Source organism: Chiloscyllium punctatum, chromosome 49, assembly GCF_047496795.1.
Source record: "Chiloscyllium punctatum isolate Juve2018m chromosome 49, sChiPun1.3, whole genome shotgun sequence".
In the NCBI taxonomy this organism is placed as follows: Eukaryota; Metazoa; Chordata; class Chondrichthyes; order Orectolobiformes; family Hemiscylliidae; genus Chiloscyllium; species Chiloscyllium punctatum.
This window is the reverse complement of record NC_092787.1, coordinates 47,226,339-47,250,636: the sequence shown is the minus strand read 5'-3', so window position 1 is coordinate 47,250,636 and position 24,298 is coordinate 47,226,339. Positions and strand designations below refer to the sequence as shown.

At 42.1% G+C, this 24,298-nt stretch overlaps 1 protein-coding gene across 4 annotated transcripts in view; it reads right to left on the bottom strand.

Moving 5' to 3' along the window:
- Nucleotides 1-24,298, bottom strand: part of abca2 (ATP-binding cassette, sub-family A (ABC1), member 2) — a 548,786-nt gene that overhangs the window by 348,689 nt on the left and 175,799 nt on the right. For all 4 annotated transcript variants that reach the window (XM_072566424.1, XM_072566423.1, XM_072566425.1 and 1 more), the window contains exons 3-5: nucleotides 23,863-23,974; nucleotides 7,891-8,054; nucleotides 2,651-2,772 (exon numbers count right to left, since the gene is read on the bottom strand). In XM_072566424.1, coding sequence (XP_072422525.1) covers nucleotides 2,651-2,772; nucleotides 7,891-8,054; nucleotides 23,863-23,974 — 398 coding nt within the window. The remainder of the gene's footprint in view (nucleotides 1-2,650; nucleotides 2,773-7,890; nucleotides 8,055-23,862; nucleotides 23,975-24,298) is intronic.

Below are 24,298 nucleotides of genomic sequence, written 5' to 3'. Positions count from 1 at the left end.
GTTATGCTCCACGAATCAAAAAAAAGTGACACTAAAGTCTTAAATTCAAGTAAATTAAGTTAAATTACAGTCATCTCAATTATTTAAATGGAAAAAATGACAGATTGAGTAATTACAGGTGAGTCAGCATATACTCAGTGATAGTAATTATTGGAAAATTTCTGAGGGTCTGTATAAACCTTCATTCAGAAAGACATTGATTAATCAAGGAGAGTGAGCATGGATTTATTCACGGAAGGTCATGTCTGACATTCTTTATTGAAAGGAATTAACAAGGAACAGCAATGAAGGCGATGTGTTTGATACAGCTTAAATGTATTTTAGCAAGGCCCCACATTCAAAGGTGGTCAGAAAAATAACAAGGGACCATGGCAAATTGGATCCAAAGGTGTTTCAGTGATAGAAAGCAAAGGACAATAACGGTTTCAACTGTTTCCAATTGGGTGCGACAGAGTTCAGCAGCATGCCCCTAGTTTGCGGCGTGTTATATATTGGCTCTGTCACAGTATCACACAGTCAAGATCTACCTCAAGTGCTCATTCAGGGCTCCAAGAACAGATGAAATTGTGACAGAAGCGAACATAGTGAGCAGGAAATACCAGGTTGAAAGTGAACAGATTTACTTTATCACTGCAGGAGGACTGCAAAACTGAAAATCAACAATAAAAAGAACACCATCTACATTATAAATGAGGTTCAAAACATTTAACTTCATCAAATGGGCAGCATTTGAAGGTTTGTTACTTCACCCCTGTCTAAGAGCAGCCAAATAAGTACTGTGCACCAGCTACCAATGTTTCCCTCTAAGTAGAAACATTGAAATTCAGAGCAGGAGCATGCCAAGAAATGACTTGCTTGCAGCCTGCTGTAGAAATAGCAAAAGACAGTTATCGCAATATTCTGACATTTTTAAATTCCAATCAGCAGCAGTTTTAATGCAACTAATTAACAAGTGGCATGAACAAAGGAGTTATAGAATTAGAGACTTTTGTAAGCACACTACTCTGTTGTAAGTCACCTAACCATATAACAATGCCACGCATTGTTAGACAGTACATTTGGATTGGCTCAGGCTTGGAAAGCTGAAGGGCCTGTTCCTGGGCTGTAAATTTTCTTTGTTTTCTTCTTTGTTCTTTGCTACATGGAAAAGAGAGAGACATAGCCAGAAATGTAGACATTCTTACTCAGGGGCTAACCAAGTTCCTGGCTGACTCATTATGGGAGTGTAAATTAGATAAGAGGTGGAACAAAAACTAGGTACAACATGTAGGAGAGGAACTCTCTCCAAAATGCTGAAAACCTACACAGAACAGGACTTTTTTGTCTTGCTTAGGTCACTCGGTAACAGTGGCCGTTTTGGTTCGTCAGCCAAGAACAATTTTAAAAAACCAGTTGACTAGGCCAAGAAACAGACGTCATCTCAGAAAACAACTCCTCTCCAGAGAGATAATGGGGGGAGAAGAGAAAAAGGAAGAGAAAAAGAGAGAGAAAAAGAGAGAGAAAAAAGAGAGAGAGAGAGAGAGAGAGAAAGAGCAAGAGAGATCTTAAAACTAGTAGTTTATTGTAAGGTAACCGGATACCCAAAATGCCATACTAAGAGCCAGAAACCTAGAACCATCTTTCCCTCCCAAAATCTTTTGACTTTATCAATTTACATTAACTTGAGATTTTACATTTAACTTTTTTAACTTTAGATTTTGATTTTATTGTCATGTGTATTCAAGCTCAGAAGTACAGGAAGTACAGCAGAAAGTGTCCAATGTGCCATCTTAGGTACCAATGTACAAAAAAAACTTAGGTACAAAGTATTCAGAGAAACAGAGTTAAAAAGATAAGCATTACTTCAGGGAATAAATATAAAAATAAAGTAGTAAGATAAGAGTTAACATTAATGTCTTTTTTTAAAATACAAAATCTTGGCTGCTGGTCACTTTAACTTGAGTCTTTACAAACAAAAAGGAGCCAACACGAGCTACAGTTCACAGACCACGTGGCGAGATACACATGGTAGTTGTGACTCTGGCCTTAATTGCAAAAATACTTTCCAACACTAAATCTGCCCATGCAGCGAATGAATAATTTCGCACAGACCAATACCATAACCAATGTAAAATAAATCCTTGGATGCTGCCTGACCTGCTGCGCTTTTCCAGCAACACATTTTCAGCTCTGATCTCCAGTATCTTCAGTCCTCACTTTCTCCAAAAATAAATCCTCGCCCATAATGGGTTTGCATAAGAGTTCCTGTATTCTCTTAAACAATCCCTTACTGCAAGAATACCCACATATAAAAAGGGAGAAACTCTTGTCTCAGTCAAAATGGATTGCTCAGCCTTATTAGTAAAATGGGACAATTCAAATACAAACAGGAAGACACTCTGATGTACTTATGTAAGGTATCATTTGTCTGGTAGCATGCAAAACAATACTCATCACTGTATCTCTGTACATGTAACAATAATAAATCAAATCAAAAAGGAGACCAGCGCTGTGATTGAAACGTAGACACTCTTATTTTGTTTCCAACAGGTGTATACTCTATGTAAGCAACAAATGTTCATACATCTGCATCATCCCATTACTCCCCAAACAGGTACTGGTTGCTGGAACTAATTTGGTCAACTGGACATTTCATTCTTACTTCCCTTACCTCCTTCAAGTTAATATTGGATCCCAGCAAGAGTCCAGCCGTTTCATTGGACATTGTCAAGTTGTGCGTCAAGAAGTTTTGAAGTTCATCCTGGTCCTTTACAACTGATCCAAGAGTGAACCCTAATAAAATACAACAGCACAGGCAAAAATAATTAAATTCAAGGCATTCAGCTCTGGAAGTTGCTGTATATTTAGAACAAATTCAGAATTCAATTTACAACTGTCACAAAGCTAGTCCCTGTTTTTTCTGAAAGCTGTTCCTTGGCTCAAGCGTCTTTGATTTTTTTTAAAGAGGGGTAATAAACCAGGCCATGCTCCGATCAGTCTGGTTTTGGTACACAGGTGCAAAGACTTTTGAGAGGCGTTTTGTTTATGTGTAAATAGATGAGACTTCAGGCCAAAGTGGTCATGTTTTGGAAGTGACCGGTATAATGAAAAGGGTGCAGCCAGCTGTCTAGCTGAGCAGTTTAGTTCAGTCCTGAACTGATTGGGAGTTCAACAGGAAGCTGTGTAGAAACACACATTCTCTCTCTCTTTGCCCTTCAACTTCAATCTGTAAGCATGTGTTCCATTTATACTGGCTTTTAAAGACAGTTTGCTTACTGGGACTGTTGTGTATATTCGGAACAGCATAGTTAAGTCTAGTTTGGATAGACTGAGTTCTGTAGGGATTCTTTATTCTGTTCTTGGTGCTTCATTGTGCAATTTTGTGAATACATTTTTGTCTGTTTTAAAATCTAGTAGTCAACCTAGCTAACTTACTCTGGGTAATTTTCACTGTACACTTACCGAAACAAGTTGCAAAATTATGGTCTGGGCTGCCTGCTGAAGAATGTTTGAGTGGTCTGGCCTAGTCCATAACAGAACTTTCTTCAGGATGCAGAAGAGAGGCTTCTTCAGTCCTACTGCATTAATTCTCACATCTCAATTAGCTGTACAACAGTTTTCAAGCCTTGAAAGTGACTACTGATATCAGGGAGTTTCAAAAGCCCTGTATACAAAGGTAGGCATCTCAGCGAGAGGCAAAAAGGGACCAAGGAAACATGAAAATCCAACAACTGAAAATATCAGCACTTGAGAGAACTTGCTTTTTTAGAAGCCCTGATTTTTTTTCAAATTCATTCATGAGATGAGGGTCTCACTGGTCAGCATTTATTTCCCATCCCAGACGGTAGTTAAGAGTCAACCACATATTGCTATGGGTCTGGACTCATATATAGGTCAGAGCAGGTAAGGATGTCAGTTTCCTTCCCTAAAGGACATCAGTGAACCAGATTGGTTTTTCTGACAATTGACAATGGTTTCATGATCATTATTAGACTCTTAATTCTGCCATTGTAGGTTATGGACCTGGGTCTCCAGTACATCATCTGAGTCTCTGGATTAACAATACAGCGATAATATCACTAGGCCATTACCTTCTCTTCCAATCATGGTATACAAAGGATGTGATTGCAGTAGAGAGGATGATAGGAGATTTGGCAGGATCTACATGGGTTGGAGGGTCCGAGATAAGCTGAAACATTGGTTAGTCTCAGTTTGTTTTTATTACATCAGCCAAGATTGAGAGGGGATATAATAGAGTTGCACAAGATTACGAGGGACACAGATAGGGGGGGGTAGGAAAGTAATTTTTCCATTAATAGAGGCATTAATAACCAGGGGATCATAGAGTTAAATTAAGAGACGGCACATCAAATGGTGTATGGAGGGGGATCTTTTTTCACTCGGAGACTGATGGGAGTCTGGAAACTCACCGTTTGAAAAAAGGGGTTGAGTCAGAAATTCTTGAAATATTTAAGCAATATTTAGATATTCACTTGCATTGTCATAACCTCCAGGGCTACGGGCCAAGAGCTGGAAATTAAGATCAGTGCATTCAGATCTTTCTTGACAAGGACAGACAAAATAGGATGAATAAGGTAAAAACAATGACTGCAGATGCTGGAAACCAGATTCTGGTTTAGTGGTGCTGGAAGAGCACAGCAGTTCAGGCAGCATCCAAGGAGCTTCGAAATCGACGTTTCGGGCAAAAGTCCTCCATCAGGAATAAGGACTTTTGCCCGAAACGTCGATTTCGAAGCTCCTTGGATGCTGCCTGAACTGCTGTGCTCTTCCAGCACCACTAATCCACAATAGGATGAATAGTCTATGAAGGGAGATCACAGAGGTAACAGTGATCACATAATTATTTTCAAATTAATCACAGATAAAGAACAAATCAAAAGTAACCATGAGCTAGTGCAGAAGAGCTGACCGCAATGATTTCGGAAGGGACCTTATATAGGCAGATCAGAAAACATGATTCCAAAGCAAAGCAGTTATTGGACACGGGAACTCGGAGCAGTAATAGGCAACTCAACCTATTTTGCCACTTAATACTGATCTCATCTCGGCCTCAATTCCACTGTGCTGCGAGTTCCTTAGAACCCTTTAACTCCTGTTCTGGTCTCCAGCAATAGTGCTACTATAATGGCAAATTCCCATGGAACAAGTTACATTGAAGACCATTGAAACAGATACCATTAACAAGTTGCAGGTCGGTTTAAAGACTGGAGAGGGCACAAAGCAAAAACAAAGAACTACAGATGCTGCAAGTCAGAAACCAAATCAGAAATTACTGGAAAAGCTCAGCAGGTCTGGCAGCATCGATGGAGAGAATGCAGTATCAACATTTCGGGTCCAATGATCCATCTTAATTATCTACAATCACTTTATAAAAATTAAAATAGTTGGGGCCCTCTTGTGACACAGTGGTAGTGTCCCTACCCTTGCTTGGGTTCAGGTCAGATCTGCTCTAAAGGTGCATAATTAAAATCACTGAACAGGTTGGTTAGAAAACTAAGTTAAATAATAAATAAAAATAATTTTGATGATGTAATTGTCTTTTTCTGTCTCAAATAAAATCTCAGTATTATCCAGTAGCCTCAAGTTTTCCTTTTGTCTCAGTCAGAGTGTGAGAAAAGCAGGAGGGACTTCCCCTCAGTGGCAAGTTGGGGTTTCCTGTGATCATATTATTCTCAGTTCATTACATATTCTTGCATGGGTAAAATGTCAAGCTTATTGGGTAGGAGGTTCAGAAGCCCTTCGGGATCTTCCAGGCACCAACATCTGGGCGCCATATTGAAAAGACACCTGGACACAGAATGGCATTCTATAACCTCTACTCATTACCCCACCCACCTCCGGAGTGTCAGAGACCCAACCCAAATCAATGCCATGATTTAGCGACATCTCTTTTGCACCTCCCCCACCCATTTGAAGGCTGTCCAGGGGGAAGGGAAGTGCATTTTCCTGTGGATGGAAATAAAGAGGTCACTGCATCTGATAAAGGTGAACTGGTCAGGGGTGGCTATGGAAATCAGCACCCAAAGGTGGCTCTGGAAGTGAGCACCCAAGGAGTGACTCAAGAGAATCTTCTCTCGTGTCACAAGAGAGTGACCAATCTGTCACAATCTGGCAGGGTAGGTATCATGGCCTACTCATGTGTGACAATCTGATGACGGAAACTCTCACACCAAAGGACTGTCACACACAAGACTGGGAGCCAGGCACTGTCAAATGACTTGTTTGAAATCAATGTCTGTCATTTCATTGCAGCTGTCAATGTACTTCTACTGGTGTTAGTGTGTTACTGGCTACACACCTGCCAGGGTTCACATTCAAAACATCAAAGGAGCTACAACACACCGCAGCTCACATGCTATCAGCCCACTGACGATTCCTCAAAATCGAAGACAGCAAACATTGGATAGCTTTTCACAAATGCCTCCACGGGATAAGAACATTAAAAGAATGGCCTTTTGAGTTCCAATTCTCTTGCCTACCCCATTCAGGTTTCTGGTGTGCACTGTCTTGCTTGGATAGGTTTATTGACCTGGTCAGACCCTAACACAAACACCAAACACCTCAAACGAAGCATTTAGAAACAAGAAGCTAGACTGCACATGACTGAGACATCCCAATCCGCATGGAGAGGCTTCAGCCTGAACAGGAAATGCTCACACAGAGAAAAGCCTTGGTTTGGGAAGGAAGCAACTAACTGAAAAAATATATACACAGCAAAACTTGGAATAAACGTCTGTCCTTCTAAAAAGGCAAAGTTTGTGAGAAGATTTGTAGCTCGGGTGCTCGTTGTTGTGGTTCTGTTCGCCGAGCTGGGAATTTGTGTTGCAGACGTTTCGTCCCCTGTCTAGGTGACATCCTCAGTGCTTGGGAGCCTCCTGTGAAGCGCTTCTGTGATCTTTCCTCCGGCATTTGTAGTGGTTTGAATCTGCCGCTTCCGGTTGTCAGTTCCAGCTGTCTCATCTACAGATTCAGTCAATAAGCAGATCGAACTGGACCCAATATATCGACCACTGCGGCGGACAGCTGGAACTGACAACCGGAAGCGGCAGATTCAAACCACTATAAATGCCGGGGAAAACATCACAGAAGCGCTTCACAGGAGACTCCCAAGCACTGAGGGTGTCACCCAGACAGGGGACGAAATGTCTGCAACACAAATTCTAAAACGGCAATCCAGCCCTTGTATGTGGTGCTATAATTACATCCAATTGCAAGTGCATAGTAGGAAACAGTTATACATCAGCTCAGTTTCAGATAACATCAACATTTACTCAGTGGTCTGCACATTCCCACATATTATCTTGCAGATAGCTCAATCCCTGATATTTGGCCTCAAAATCCCTCAGTTTCCCATTAACATGCGCTAGTTCTGGGAATGAGGTATTGTGTTAATTTAAACATCATAAATATTGGTGGATAGCTTGGGAAAGCCGTTCTTGCTGAATTCAGGAATGTGGCCAGACTCACCATGAGCAATCCAAAAGACCTTTGGATTTTAATTCGCTGGAGCACGGCTCAGATTAAAAACAAAAATCAACTCCTTACCTTTTGCCAAAAGACATTTGCTCTCAAAAACTGAACTTTCACATGGATATATACAGTATCCTCATGCAAAAATGCAAGGATGAGAATATAGAATTTGTGACAAAATGGATGCAAGGTTAAAGATGATGATTTATCAGAGAGACATTTGTCTATTTCACATTGCATTTTGTGAACACATTTCTTTTGAGTTTTTCTCCAAGGGCCATAAATCAATGCAATCCCACAATTACTTGGAGGATGTGACTTTGCACCTTTGTTTGCCTTTTCTCCCCTGCTACAGCTCTCACATTTTACATCTCAGTGAGGGTCTCCATTAGATAAGTGCTGTTTTTTTTTTATTTTTACCTTTACTGTTGTTAAAGTGGTTCTCCACTGAGCTCGGATCATTATTCATTGATTCCAGATGACGACGTAGAGACTCCAGCTCTTCTTCAAGACCTCGACGATCAGGATCAAACAAATTACTCTCTTCCACAACCTCATTGATTCGCTCAAGGAGTTGGGTGACCCTTTGGGGAAAAGAAAGTAGCAATCAAGGTGAAAATTCACAAATTAATAGTGGGCACAAACACCAACTCAGTGAAATATTCACACCAACTTTCCTGCCTTGAAGACAAATGCCTCAGAAACGTTTTCCTTATTCTTTCATGGAATAAAGGCTGATACAGACAAATGCCAGCTTTGTTCTGCATCTTGAATTTCTCCATCTCTCTAACCCATTTCAGAGACCACTTACGGGTTGAGTATGTCGCTGTGGGTTTGAAGTCACTTGTCATTTTGCAGGAGAGTTTGGCATATTCCATTCATTGAAAGGATATTAGAGAACAGATAGCTTTCTCATTATCATCAATTCCAGGTTCGTTAACTGAACTTAAATTTCACAAGCTGCCTTGGTAGGATTAGAATCCATGTCTTCAAAGACCCATCCCAATTCTAATCCCTGGCGATCTCTCCCATCAGGCAGAAGACACAAAAGCTTAAACACAAGCACCAACAGGGTCAAGAACAGCTTCTTCCCCACTGTTATTAAACTGCTGAGTGGACCTCTCAAATTTCAAATCTAATGTTGATCTTGCTTTGTGCACCTCCTGTGCAGCCATAACCTTGTATGCCTCACATTGTTCAATCACCCTATGATCTGTATGTCCTTGTCTGTTATGATCTACCTGTATACTGTGCGCAAAACAAAACTTTTCACTGTACTTAGGTACATGTCCCACCAATAAATCTAATTATCCTCAATAACTTAGGCCAGGTCTCTGGATTACTTATCCAATGGTATTACATGTCTCCTCTTTAAAGTTGTTCAAATCTCCAATTCTGTTAATCACCAGAAAAGAATTTTCATTTCATGTTTGATCGCATATTTAAATTAAACTTCAGGCCATTAATCAAGTTTTACAAGTTATGAATGTTTCAGGAAAACAAAAGATGGTTTAAACAGCAGGAAGTTTAAAGAATGAACAGAAAGAACAAATTCTGCTGTATCCGTAACAGGAGATAGTGAATAATTGGCAGCCTGAATATTTCAAGCTTGGAATGGGTGCTTCTATCCTGCAATCTTCCAATCAATTCAACAGCTACCTTTCCGTAATCATCATTTAAATCCTTGGATCACCGTGTTTTCAGAAGTGCTGAAGTGAAACCAGACCTACAGCTAATCTGTTCAAAATCTAAAAGCACTGATGCACAGAATTTCAAAAATAAAATGGGAACCACAATGGTTTATTGTGAACATATTTTATGTGAAATTAAAATAATAACCCAAGGATGATAATCACCTGGCAAAGCAAACAAATTCAATACAATACAGTTTAAAATTAAAGAGGGAGTCATTTTTAATCCATATATAAAAGAAGAACTTTTATTATTGTATTAATGATGGCATTATAACTGGCTGTCACTGCAGACAATCAGAACAGGGACAGTGTTTTATTGAATTGTTTATCATGGCTGCTGAACATTTTAAGAGCTGACACTACACTTTCAACTCATAAACCAACAAATCTAAAGGTCAGATGTAGCATCCTTTAGATGAAGGGGCAGAGATATTACCCAGAGAAGTATCTGTCAAGCAGAACATGAAGCGGTTTTTGAATGGAGAAGTTTTCAGTCCTGGCAGACGCTGTTTCAATCTGAGCCTTGTCAAGATGGTCAGACTGCTACACCTTTCTGATATTCCTAAAATGTAACCATTAACAAGGTGCCCATTGACAATGCTCACTGGTATGCAGAACAATGAAATTGATGAGCATGAGATAGGCCTTACTAAAACAGCTGGTTACAGAGCTGAATTATAAGGGCAATTAAGAAAGAAAGCTGACAGTTCTAATTTCTAAGGAAACTAAGGCTGAAAACTAATATTGGAAATTTAAGTATCAGAGGAGGCCAAAACTGGTGAAACCCATAAAAGAGGACACATAAAAGGCCATCTGAGATCACATGATGACCCTAGTGGTGCAGTATAAACAGGTGGAAGAAGGTAGATGCTGGAGCTGGGAGTAGGACAAGATACATTTGCTACAGTTGTCTCTGTTACGTGAAGCCAACATTCAAGAATTCTTGAAGACTGTTGGAACCGGAGTCAATAAGGTTCTGCAAGCCATTTAGTAAAGATTGCTGCAGGAGGACTTGGGTTGGTTGTGCACTGCTCTCACCTACAGAGCAAGTTAAATCCCAGAAGAGGAGATACTAAAATTATGTGGGAAGGAGGACTTTTGAAGGATTTTGCGACCAAGATTGGTGATATAAATGCTGGATGCACTGCCAAATCAATTCACAACTATCATGTTGTATCTGCCATGATGAATAATATATAGTTAAGAATCAACCAGAGTAAGCTGAAAAATCTGACCAAGCAAGACTTTGTCCGAGAGAGATAAAATGAACATCTGGGAATTTGGATCACATTCAAATTTTTGGGCAGAAGGGGAAAGAGGTGCTTTTATTAAAGTTTATTACAATAAAAAAAATCTCCAGAACAGGAAGTGAGTAGGTGTGTGTTAGGGAGGTGTAGGTGTGTACTATACCTTTAAGAGAGACTGGAAGCTGGCACGGACTTAGAGGAACAGAGAGTACTGAAATAAGTTAAATTATAACATTTGACTATGAAAGCAATAGTGCAGATATGTTGCCATGATAAAAAACCAAATTCAAATTCAGCCAATCGGTTTAAATTATGCCCCAAGATACCAAAATCCAATCAAACTTGAATTTAGAATTTTGAGAATGTTAAAACCAATGAAAACAAAGACGATTGATGAGGGCAGAGTGGTAGACGTGATCTATATGGGCTTCAGTAAGGCATTCGACAAGGTTCCCCATAGGAGACTGGTTAGCAAGGTTAGATCTCATGGAATACAGGAAGAACTAGCCATTTGGATACAGAACTGGTTCAAAGGTAGAAGACAGAGGGTGGTGGTGGTGGTGGATTGTTTTTCAGAATGGAGGCCTGTGACCAGTGGAGCACCAGAAGGATCGGTGCTCGGTCCTCTACTTTTCACTATTTATATAAATGATTTGGATGTGAGCACAAGAGATATAGTTAGTAAGTTTGCCGATGACACCAAAATTGGAGGTGTAGTGAACAGCAAAGAAGATTACCTCAGATTACAAAGGGATCTTGATCAGATGAGCCAATGGGCTGAGGAGTGTCAGATGGAGTTTAATTTAGATAAATGTGAGGTGTTGCATTTTGGGAAAGCAAATCTTAACAGGACTTATACACTTAATGGAAAGGTCCTAGGGAATTTTGCTGAACAAAGAGGCCTCGCAGTGCAGGTTCATAGCTCCTTGAAAGTGGAGTCGCAGGTAGATAGGATAGTGAAGAAGGCGTTTGGTTAGTTTCTTTTATTGGTCAGAATACTGAGTATAGGAATTGGGAGGTCATTTTGTGGCTGTGTAGGACATACCAACGAAAGGGTTGAGAAAAGGTTTACAAGGAGGTTGCCAGGGTTGGAGGATTTGAGCTATAGGGAGAGGCTAAGGCGGTTTTCCCTGGAGTGTCAGAGGCTGAGGGGTGACCTTATAGAGGTTTATTAAATCATGAGGGGCATGGATAGGGTTACTAGACAAGGTTTTTTCCCCGGGGTGGGGATGTTCAGAACTAGAGGGCATAGGTTTAGTGCAAGACGGGAAAGATATAAAAGAGACCGAAGGAGAAACCTTTTCACACGGAGGGTGGTACATGTATGGAATGAGCTGCCAGAGGAACTGGTGGAGGCTGGTACAAATGCAACATTTAAAAGGTATTTGGATGGGTATATGAATAGTGAGGGTTTGGAGGGATATGGGGCAAGTGGGACTAGATTGCGTTGGAATATCTGGTCGGCATGGACAGGTTAGACCAAAGGGCCTGTTTCTGTGCTGTACATCTCTAAGACTCTCTGACTCTATGTGAAATGAAAATGAGGAAACTCAATCTGAAGTAAGAGTATTCAATTTGAATAAGGAAATTATGAAGGCATGAGGCACAAATTAGCTGAAGTGGTTTGGGAAAAACATATTAAAAAGGTATGACCGTAACTAGGCAATGGATAGTCTTTTAAAAGAAAACTATTACATGACTTATAATAACTCGACATTTCTCAAAGGTGTAAAGACTTGAGAAAAATCAGTCAACCAAGACAATAAAATGCAGTTCAACTGCTTATAACATTAAAATTGCTAGAAATGGTAGTAAATCTGAGGGTTGTAAAGTTCTAGAATGTGGTAAACAAGAAACTGATAAGGAAAGAAAAGAATAGAATAGAATATGATTACAACTTAGCAAACACACAATAATGGACTGTAAGAACTTCTGTAAATATGCAACAAGGAAATGCTTGGCTAAAAAGAATGTGGGTCCATTAGAGACAGTCAGGAGAATTGATAATGGGCAATAGAGAAATGGCAGAGAAGCTAAATTATTACTTTGCGATCCAAGTCACAAAGGAGAATAAGGAGTTAAAAGAAATTAGTATTCGTAAGAATATTGTAGTGGATAAGTTAATAGAGCTGGATGTTGAAAATCTCCAGGGACCTGATGGTCTACATCCCAGAGTATTAAAGACGCATTGGTGATTATACTCAAAAATTTTACAGATTCTGGAATGATCCCGAAGGATTGGCAACTAACTTCCAATGCGAATTCTGAACTCTTCTTTTGAAAACTCCAGTTACAGGTTTTGACGGAGATTGTAACAAGGGTTGACGAATAAACTGTTTCATGGGAACATAGACTCATGGGCCAAATGGCCTTCTTCTGTGCCATAAATTACTTCTGTGGTCTGAATTTTCATATAATCAAGGAGATCTGTGGAGGAGTGAAAATGGGAAACGGGGGGTCGGTTTCTGGGGCTCACAAGCACATTCCCAGACTCTCCAATTTTCTGCTGGACCTTTGAGGGTGCAGGTTAGTTCAGGTTATGAACCTGTAACCTTTTCTCTCAGCCTGACTGGCATCGTTACAAAGTTAAGCACTTCCTAGCTGAAATAACTCCACAGAGGCCAGTATTCCAACACCAAGTCACCCTTTATTTACTTATGGAGAGTCCCTGATACTGACCCAGCTCCCTCAAAGCCAGCTCTCAAGATGTCTGACGCTCCTGTTTATATCCATCAGCCAGGGCTCCCCGATAGCATGAGATGAACAGCCACAATTCAGGGAACACATTCTATGAGGTCCACCTGGCTGGCCTCATTACACGAGCCCTCCGCAATTTTCAATGCTAGACCACCTTTTGCAAGGGTCAGGATGCACAATCCTTCAGAAGAATTGTGAACCATAGTCTGAACAAAAGACCCCTTTGAATAAAAGCTGGAAGGGTCCCCTTGCTGGTCCCAAGTCAAGCAATGCTCTCTTGCCCACATCTCTCGGAGTTAATGAGGCTGAATCCATGCTTCCAGTCAGACTGCTGAAATAGCTGAGCAATAGGGAAAATATTTCATGATTGACAGCTTTGGCTCCCTGATCTCTACTGTCAATTTCACAATCTTTATTTACACAAAAGAGACAGAGTCCAAGTGTTTATGGTATGTGCTATTGATTGCTTGAAGGGTCCAGACAATTGGCACTTACATTGATCTGGAATAAAAGGAACTTTTTTAAAAAAGTGGGACGATATCAATAAATTACTGTGTTTCTTTGTTTTGCTTTTACATTCACAGAATATGGGCATTGCTGGCTCAGCCAGCTTTTATTGTCAACTCCTAATTGTCCTGAAGGTGACAGCTGCCTTTTTAAACCACTGCTGTCCCTGGGCTATCGGTACACCCACAGCGCCATTAGGAACGGAATTCCAGGATTTCAATCTAGTGACGGTGAAGGAACGGCTTTATAAGTCCAAGCCAGGATGGTTCACTGCTTGGGCAGCACAGTGGCTCAGTGATTAGCACTGCTGCCTCACATCACCAGGGACCCGGGTTCAATTCCTGCCTCAGGCAACTGTCTGTGTGGAGTTTGCACATTCTCCCCGTGTGTGCGTGGGTTTCCTCTGGGTGCTCTGGTTTCCTCCCACAATCCAAAGATGTGCAGGTCAAGTGAATTGGCCATGCTAAAATGCAGTAGTGTTAGGTGCATCAGTCAGGGGTAAATGTAGGGGAATGGGGTCTGGGTGGGTTGCTCTTCGGGGGGTCAGTGTGAACTTGTTGGGCCAAAGGGCCTGTTTCCACACTGTAGGAATCTAATCTAATCTAATTGTGGGGGGACTACTTGCGGTAAATATTCTAATGTATCTACTGTCCTTCTCCTTCCAGGAGGAGCTGTTGATCTGATCCTATCAGGCAGCCCTAGCTGACCGATAAAAAGAGGAGTGTTGGACATTTTGAGAGCTGGCTCTGAGGGAGCTGGACCAGTGTCACGGACTTTCCTCATGTAAATAAAGGGTGACTTGGTGATGGGATACCAGCCTCTGTGAAAGTCACCAGTTTAGAAGGTGCAGTCAGAGAAGCTCCGATTGAACACTGTAGCTGATTTTACTTACTTCATTCTATGGGCTCACTGATTAAATTAAAGCACCATAGCTTGGCACACAGGACACTGAGTTGGATGCAGGGAGATGAGGTGGCATGGTTAAGGTCACGAGAAGGGAGAGGTCAATTTCCCACAGTACTGATTCAGGGCTTAATCATTAACAGTATGTACATGGAAACCACTGTAGCTACGCCTGAACTCTTTCCCGAGTTGGCTATCTGACTGTACCCAACTGCCTTGTCAATGACAGAGTATTTGGACTGAGGTTCAGGTTAAAGTCAAACAGAGAATTGTTTAATCTGAACAAGTTACTGAGCAAGAATGGTTGGAAATTGGGTAGCTTTAAACAGGGAGGAAAGATGAAGTTGAGATGGTAGAGACCTTTGTACATCAGGGATGTGATATCCACGAATCAATTAGACAGCAGGATGGTGGTTCAGGAGTCAGCGTGGAGGTGAGGGCTGAAGTTGGTTTTATTGTCACACAGACAAGAAAACCCATGGATGGTTTATAAGCAATGAGAACTAGTCACATCATGGAGAACGGATTGAGCTTTGGTGCACACATAACATGGCTATAAGAAGCCATTGTAGGGTACGTGTTATGTTGGAACTTGTACGAGTGAACATACTTGATGGCATGCCGCAGAGCTAGATGACAAAAGACAGATGGGGGGAAAGAAGGAAGGACGGACGGACTGACCAGGTGAAGGGGAAAGAAGGACAGACAGGTGGAGGGGAAGGAAGGACGGACAGACAGATGGAGGGGAAGGAAGGACGGACCAGGTGGAGGGGAAGGAAGGACGGACCAGGTGGAGGGGAAGGAATGACGGTCCAGATGAAGGGGAAGGAAGGACGGACAGATGGAGGGGAAAGAAGGACAGACAGATGGAGGGGAAGGAAGGACGGTCCAGATGGAGGGGAAGGAAGGACGGTCCAGATGGAGGGGAAGGAAGGACGGTCCAGATGGAGGGGAAGGAAGGACGGTCCAGATGGAGGGGAAGGAAGGACGGTCCAGATGGAGGGGAAGGAAGGACGGTCCAGATGGAGGGGAAGGAAGGACGGTCCAGATGGAGGGGAAGGAAGGACGGTCCAGATGGAGGGGAAGGAAGGACGGTCCAGATGGAGGGGAAGGAAGGACGGTCCAGATGGAGGGGAAGGAAGGACGGTCCAGATGGAGGGGAAGGAAGAACAGTCCAGGTGGAGGGGAAGGAAGGACGGTCCAGATGGAGGGAAGGAAGAACAGTCGAGGTGGAGGGGAAGGAAGGACGGACAGATAAAGGGGAAGGACGGAGCAATTGAATGTGTCAAGCATCACAAGTTAAATGCCTACCACATGCCTGATAAATGACACTGGCCCAATGTGACTCGACAGCAAGAGAACCATCAAAATGTAAAACTGGAGTGAAAAATATCCCATAAAAAGTGTGCAAGCCATCAAACAAAAAGTATTCCTTTAGTTGTTGTGCAGCCTCATCCCGCCACTCTCACCCAATCTGATATTACTTTCAGTCGAAGGCAGTGAGAGGCATGGTGCCTCAGTAGACTCGGGTTCAATTCCAGCCTTGGCTACCCGTCCGTGTGGAGTTCACATGTTTTCCCTCTGTCTGTGCTGGTGCTTCAGTTTCCTCCCACAGTTTAAAGATGTGCAGATTAGGTGGATTGGCTGCGCTAAGTTTCCCCATAGTGAAGAAGGCTGTGCAGGCTAGGTGAGTTAGGTGGGAAATGGAGATAGGGTCGGGGATCTGAATCTGAGTGGAATACTCATCGGAACGTTGGTGCAGATTCAATGGACTGAACAGCCTCTTTCCACACTGCAGGGATTCTCTGATGTTACATCAACATTCCATGCTATTCCAGATCACAGGATCAGAAAAGGCTGCAGATGTTTTAGCTACAGCATCTGTCTGCAATTCTTGAATAAACTTCAGCAATATTCCTCAGAAAACACTTCCCTCCAGCTACTGAAAGCTTCAACTTGCTGCCTTATTATTGATTGGCAGCTCAGCTATTTTCGAGCACCATTCCCCTGACTCCAGTCCCCAGCACACAACTTGCAAACAAGTGCTGGTCTTAATACTATGGCAAAGCAGCAAGCACTTCAGAGAGAATTGTGTAATGGCTTAATCTCTAAATTATTCCAATGACAAATTACTTCCCCAGCTCACAAGACAATGCAGCTGCATGAAGTGAGAAACAGCAAAAACAAATTAATGGAAAAGAGGGTAATTCTGAAATATACTCCATCTGGTAACAAACAGCTGCTGTCTGATGCATACAAATTGCTATGACTTTATTTAGTGTTGCTTTAATGACTGGTATGCACTTAACAGAAGGTTTAAAAGATGGCACCACTTAACATTGCCTTTCTGTTCAACTGTACTATTCAATGAGCTACCTTTCTTCAATGAATAGTTCTGTTTGACTCTGGAAGCACAGAGGGCACCTCAGACACAAATGTAATAACGCTGCACCTATGATGTAAATCAAGTACATTCTCAGAACTGCCCTAATATCTATTGCTGTGAAGTCACAACAAACAGGTCTTTAGTTAGGCTCTTGATTAACAGGTTTAAAGGTGATGCAGACAAGGAAGTCATCTTTATTTCCTGTCAACACAATTAATTAGCCTCTGATTCTCCTTTGCCAAGGAATGAAAACAACAACGATATGTTGAGTGCATTTTGAAACGTGTGTCTTGTGGAAGGAGGTTATGCTGAAGTTGTATAAGTTCAGTTAGACCTTCGCTGGAATACTGCGTAAGGTTCTGGGTGCCACACTTTAGAAAGATGTGAACACAGTAGGGACAATACAAAAGAGGTTTCAGAGAATGAGAAACTTCATTTATGGGGAAAGATTGGAGACGTTAGGGCTCTTCTCCTTGGACAGGAGAAGACTAAGAGGAAATTTGATTGAAGTGTCCAAAATCATATTGGGGCTGGACAGAGGAGGCAGGGAGAAACTGCCTCCTCTCATAATTTGCAGAAGCAGCAAATGTGCTGTGAGAAAAAAGTCCCCTCACCCAACAGATTGCTCAGGTCTGCCTACAAGTGTGCCGGAGGCAGATTCAATTGAGGCACTTGAGAGGATAATAGATATTTATTTAAATAGAAATAATCCTTACAATTTATGTCATTATACTCAGACAGTCAGTGTAGACAAGGTGGGTTAAACAGTCTCATTAACAATTCGGAGATTAAACATCCTTGTAAAAATGGAGTTAGCCTACCTGAATACCCCCTTGATAGTTAGCATAGGGAGCTACACATTTGTATTACGTCCAATGTACATTACAATCAGAGGTGGGATAATCTCCCTTGACCATCCCTCCTCAGACCGCAACGTGAATTCGACCCAAGTACAAAGCAGAAGCTCTGTGTAGCAGGTTCTTCCTGACCATCCGTGGGACATTCTGGGTCCACGGCCTTGGGTCAAAATCATGGAACTCCCTCCCCAGCATCATGTGTACTGGAGCAGTTCAGAAAGGCAGCTTAATGTCACTTTCACAAGGGCAATTAGGGATAGACACCACATGCTGGTTCAGCCAGCAGCACCCTTTCTCCCCAGCATTCTACACCCCCACCACTGCATAAGTGCTGTCCCCTTTATACTTTACATCAACTCTAATGAAGAGACATTAGACTCATTTTGTTTTCCCTCCACGGATGCTGCTTGACTCGCAATGATTTCCAGCATTTTGCGCTTCAGTACAGATCCCAGCATCTGCAGCAATTTGCTCCTACACCCACTGCCGATGAAAGAAAAGAGTTTCCGATGGAGCACTGTTAGAACAATCAGGAAAGGGAAGAACAAACAGGAGTGAAGATTGGGGCTGACCCAATAGAAGTCTTTAAAATTATTAAAGAATCTGAAGGAAAGCCTAAAACTATGGGCTGTAAATAGAAGATGGTCACCAATAAATCCAATAAAAAATTCCAAATAAACCTTTTAACCGAGAGACTGGTTAGGATCCAAAATTTACTGTAACTTGGAAGAGTCAAGGTGACGAGATATTTTTAAGGGTCAGCAAGGTGAAGGCTGAAGAAATTGGTGGATATGCTAATAAGGTTGAATTAATTAAGATAGGTATTGTATAACCTTGAAAATGGAGCAAGCCAAAGTGATAGGAGGTCTTCAGCTCTAGTGCTGGACTTAGACCATAAGAAATAGGAACATGACTGGGCCATTCACCCCCTTAACTCGCTCCACCATTCAACAGGATCATGGATGAGCCAACATTCCTCACGTCCACTCTCCTGTGTTTTCCCTATCGATCAAGAACCTAGCTGTCTCAGCCTTAAATATACACAAGGACTCTGCCCTCACATCTCTCCGCGGCAAGAAGTTCCAAAGACACTGAACCCTCAGAAGAAATTCTTCCCCATCTCAGTCTTAAATTGGCACCTCTTTATTCTGAGACCATGCCCTCTTCCTCAAGAATTTGCCATGAGGTGAAACATCCTCTCAGCATTTACCCTGCCAAGCCCCTTAAGAATCCTATATGCTTCAATCCTATATATCTTGCTCTGCTCAAAATGTTTTTTCTCACATCATGTTTGCTGCTTCTGCAAATTATGAGAGGAGGCAGTTTCTCCCCACCTACTCTATCCAGCCCCCTCATGATTTTGGACACTTCAATCAAATCTCCTCTTGGTCTTCTCCTCTCCAAGGAGAACAGCCCTAACGTCTCCACTCTTTCCTCAAAATCCCTCCATTCCAAGGATCATCCTCGTGAAGCTTCTCTGAACAACCCCCATTGAAAAAATATCTTTCCTTAAATAAAGGGTCCAAAACTGCTCACTGTACTTCAGATATGGTCTCACCAGCACCTCGTACAGTTGCAGTAAGACTTCACTACAATTGTACTCCAACCCACTTGAAATAAGGGCCAACATTCCATTAGCCTTCCTGATTACCTGCTGCCCCTTAGTGCTACCTTTCCATGTGTTTTGCAAAAGTACCACCAAGTCCCTTTGTGTTGCAGCTTTCTGCAGTTTTTCTCCATTTAAGTAACATTCTTTTGGTTTCCCTAGCAAAATGAACAGCTTTACATTTCCCCAGAATGCACTCCAATTGCCAACCTTTTTCCTACTTAATTAACCTATCAATATCTCCCTGTAAACTGACTGTATCCCTCTTGCAACCTGCCTTTTCACCTACCTTCGCGTCCTGTGACTTGTGCTCATTCCTGATGATAGGGAGAAAAGGCTCAACCACAGAACAGGCCTGAGATAACAAAGCTGAGAAAATTACTATGAACAGAAATAAAAATGGAAAGGCTGATGACTTTTGACCTTCTGTCGATCTAAACTGATTGTCCAAAAGCTTTTGTTATAGAATTTGAATAATTCAGCAAACACTGCTGGCAATGTCATGAGGTGATTTAACATTTACATGGCTGAAATGAAAATCCTGTTGAAGAATGTTGGGTTTTTTTTGTACCTTAACCATTCGCAGTTCCTCTCTACCATAGCGAACCTTGCACATGAATAGTTAGCAGCAGAAAAATAAGAACCAAGAAATCAGATCCTGGGATGGAAAGGACTGAAGTCGGAATAAAGACTGAATCAACTGGACTCCTCATTAGAATTCAGAAGAATGAAGGAGGGATCTGATAGAAACATATAAAATCCTGATGGGACTGGACAGACTAGGTACAGGAAGAAAATTCCCGATGTCAGGGGAGTCCAGAACTAGGGACACTGTCTAAGAATAAGGGGGAAGCCATACAGGACTGAGACAAGGAAGAATTTCTTCCCTCAAGAGTTGGGACTGTGCAAGTCTCTCCCACAGGAAGGTGTTGGGACTAGATCAATAGATATATTCATGAGTGAGCTGGAGATGGCCCTTGAGGTTAAAGGGCTCAAGGGGTATGGAGGTAAAGCGGGAATGGAATACTGAGATTGCAGGATCAGTCATGATCACATTGAATAGCGGTGCAGGCGTGAAGGACCAAGTAGCCTACCCCTGCGCTTATTTTCTCTGTTGCTATGTAACCAGCTCCCAGGGTGATGGAGAAGTTGCTTTACTAGTCAGAAACGATAGGGCAGTATGATATAGTTGAAGCAATGGCAAGTAGGTGTTGTATGTTCAGGTTCCAGAATGGATCCTTACTACCAAGGCCCTTTATTAAACTATATGAATAATATTTACAAGGTATGAATGAAACAGCATTCTGGGGAGCCTAGTGTTCAGGTTCCAGCTCTGTATGCACTGTCAGTAGGCCTCACTGACAGTATATCCTATTCATAGAGTCATAGAGGTGCACAGCATGGAAACAGACCCTTCGGTCCAACCCGTCCATGCCGATCAGATATCCCAACCCAATCTAGTCCCACCTGCCAGTACCTAGCCCATATCCCTCCAAACCTTCCTATTTATATATCCATCCAAATGCCTCTTAAATGTTGCAATTGTACCATCCTCCACCACTTCCTCTGTCAGCTCATTCCATACACGTACCACACTCTGCGTGAAAAAGTTGCCCCTTGGGTCTCTTTTATATCTTTTCCCCTCACCTTAAACCTATGCCCTCTAGTTCTGGACTCCCCCACCCCAGGAAAAAGACTTTGTCGATTTACCCGATCCATGCCCCTCATAACTTTAGAACCCTCTATAAGGTCACCCCTCCACTTCCGACGCTCCAGGGAAAACAGCCCCAGCCTGTTCAGCCTCTCCCTGTAGCTCAAATCCTCCAACCCTGGCAACATCCTTGTTACTCTTTTTTGAACCCTTTCAGGTTTCACAACATCTTTCCAATACGAAGGAGACTAGAATCACATGCAATATTCCAAAAGTGGCCTAACCACTGTCCTGTACAGCCGCATCATGACCTCCCAACTCCTGTACTCAATACTCTGACCAATAAAAGAAAGCATACTCATTAGCATAATCGGATGTAACCATCATTCTCCATTGGATGAAGCTAGGATGCTGAGTCAAGAAGAAGAGCAATATTGAACTCTAAACGTTAACTATTTCTGTCTCCACTCAGGACTGAAATGAGGAAGAATTTCTTCAGTCAGAGTCATAAAGCTGTGGAGTTCTCTACCAGAGAAAGCTATTGGGGCCTGTTCGTTAGATATGTTCAAGAGGGAGCTGGACGTGGCCCTTGCGGTTAAAGGTATTAAGGGGTATGGCGGGAATGGTGGAGTGGGATGCTGAAATTACAAGATCAGCCATGATCATATTGAGTGGTGCTGCAGGCACGAAGGGCTGAGGGGCCTACTGCTGCACCTATTCTCTGTACTTCCACATAACCCGTTCTAAGGGTGAGGACCGATCTTAAATGGCTGATGGAAGAAGTTGCTTTACTAGTCAGGAACGATAGGGCAGCATGAAGTATACAACACACAACAAAGGCAAGCAGGTGTTGCAAGTTCAGACTCCAGATATAGCCAGTTGAGATTCTCCAGTATTCTCTGTACTAGTTTCACATCTGACATAACCATTATGTTGAATTAGCAAAGGGTGCTGAAGATGTCCAGTAATAAAACATTGCTACAGCAGCTCCCATTGACTTATTAACTGCAGAACATATCCCAACAATGGACACAGATAATAAATATGCAGCAGGCCTGTCCATCGGTGGATTGTGTTGAGAGACAGCCCCAGCTCCTGCCTGTTGAACAAACATACCAATGCCAGTTCAGAGCTCAAGGTTCAATACAGCAGCATATTGGCTCTGTTACAAGAAATCCAGATGCCTCATGATACAGAAGCATGATCTCTACACAGCAGCTGAGATACTTAAATTCATCTTAATTAGATCATACTGGAATTAAAAAGTTAGTTTCATGGACATCATTGCTGACGCTATCAGATTGTCATAAAAACCCATCTGGCTCAGTAATGTCTGACAGGGGAAGGCAATCTGTCTTTCTTCCCTCAAGTAGTCTGTTATGAGACTCCAGAATGCACAGAAACATCATCGACTCTTAACTGCCCTCTGAAATGGGTAGCAAACCCCTCTGTTGCCGTTAAGACAGCAACTCACCGCCAGCTTCTCGTGGGAAATCACCCCCGACAGCAACATGGACTTTCCCACCAAATAAAAAGAACATTGGCTGGGGTGCCATTCCCTTACTTGGCACAGGGAGGTGATGAATTTTGCCTCACTATCACCCCCCGCCCCACCCAACCACCATCCTCACCAGAAAATGATAGAGCAGCAAGGCAAGCACAGCACTATGGAGTCCACATGACATGCAGATTTTAATTTAATTTTCATTAAAACATCAACACAGAGATGCCCTGAAGTCACTATTATGATTCAGTCCAGATACACATCTCAATGCAGCCTGACAAACTTTACTAAAGGAAGGTTGGCCTCCAATAAAACAAAGATTAATTCTCATCCTTGTGCATTTGCAAAAACATCCTGCCTTTAGGTCACAGGATGAATGGAAAAGCAGAGTATGCCACCTTAGGCAGAGAATACAGGAGGAAAACAAAATGGCTTGCGTGAAATGAGTAAGAGAATGGAATATAACTTAGTAGCACAGAATCGATGGCCACAGAAAAAAAACATATTCTGAACAACATCTCATAATCGGATTATACTTTGTATTTGACTGGGGGCAAGAAGCCCTGAAGAAATCATGAATGCAAAATAAACATCTTTCAGTGTTAATGAAAGTACACCCACATTTCTTCTGGATGGTGCCCTAAACTGGCGTGCAACACCAACTTCCTTTACTTGAGGCCAACGCTACTTTGTAAAATTTCAGCAATGTTATGCAGATTGCATGAACAGTCCGACTGATTTGGGAATTCCAAATCAATGCAGCACAGAGCAACACATAACTTTGCAGATTGCATGGTTAAGCAAAACTAATTCCACCTCAACCTGTTGTAAAGCTTCACTGAATACATTTTACACAAAAATCATTAACACTGCAGGAACACAAGTGTATCCGTGTCCCTTCAGACATTGGCATACTGTTGATTTCTACCCTTTCCATCCCAGGCACTGCTGCGCAATGAATATCTCGTATGCTGAGTCAACAGGTTTTTTTTAAATTAACTTACTTTTCTAACCAACCTATTCAAAGATGCTATTACATACCTCTAGTGGGATTTGAACCTGGCCTCCCTGGTCCAGAGCAGGGACGCTACCACTGTGCCATGAGAGAACCCTGTTTTTTTTTAAATTAATCAATGTTTCTAATCAACTTGTTCAGAGATGTTATTACACATCTCTGGACCAGTTTTCTGGTAATCGATATTGGCGTAGGTCACAAAATTCTAACCAGGAATGTTTCCATTAAAGAAAAAGGCCATTTGCTTTGCGTTCATGTAAAGTCATTGGTAATCAAGCTGCAGATCTGTGCTAACCTTGCAGCGGACAAGTAACTTTTGACTTACGTGGAGTTGGAATACTGCAGGAATCCAAATTCATCTCTCTGGCCTTCTGGACATAGTGACTGCATCACAGGAAGTATCCCAGCAGAGGTCAGTGGTGCGGCTGTATAGAATGCTAAAGGGGGACAGCAGTGAGAGAGACGGGAGCAAGGGGAGGAGGAAAAGGGTATAGTTCAAACAGCAGTTAAAGCGATAGCAGAGTAAGGTCACCTCCTTCATGCAATTAATAAAACCCACTAAAGGTCAGAGAGTACAGGTCTGAGGTCAAAGTTCCTGGTGGCATTTGGCAGCATACTATTTACATTTTGTTTGTTTTGATTAGTTAAATATCATAAGGAATTTAGTCAATAGATCACAAGAACTTACAAATTTATGAATTCCCAATCCCCCCCCCGGGGGCCCTGACAGCAAATGGTATATTAGTTTTGCCCAGTGTTAC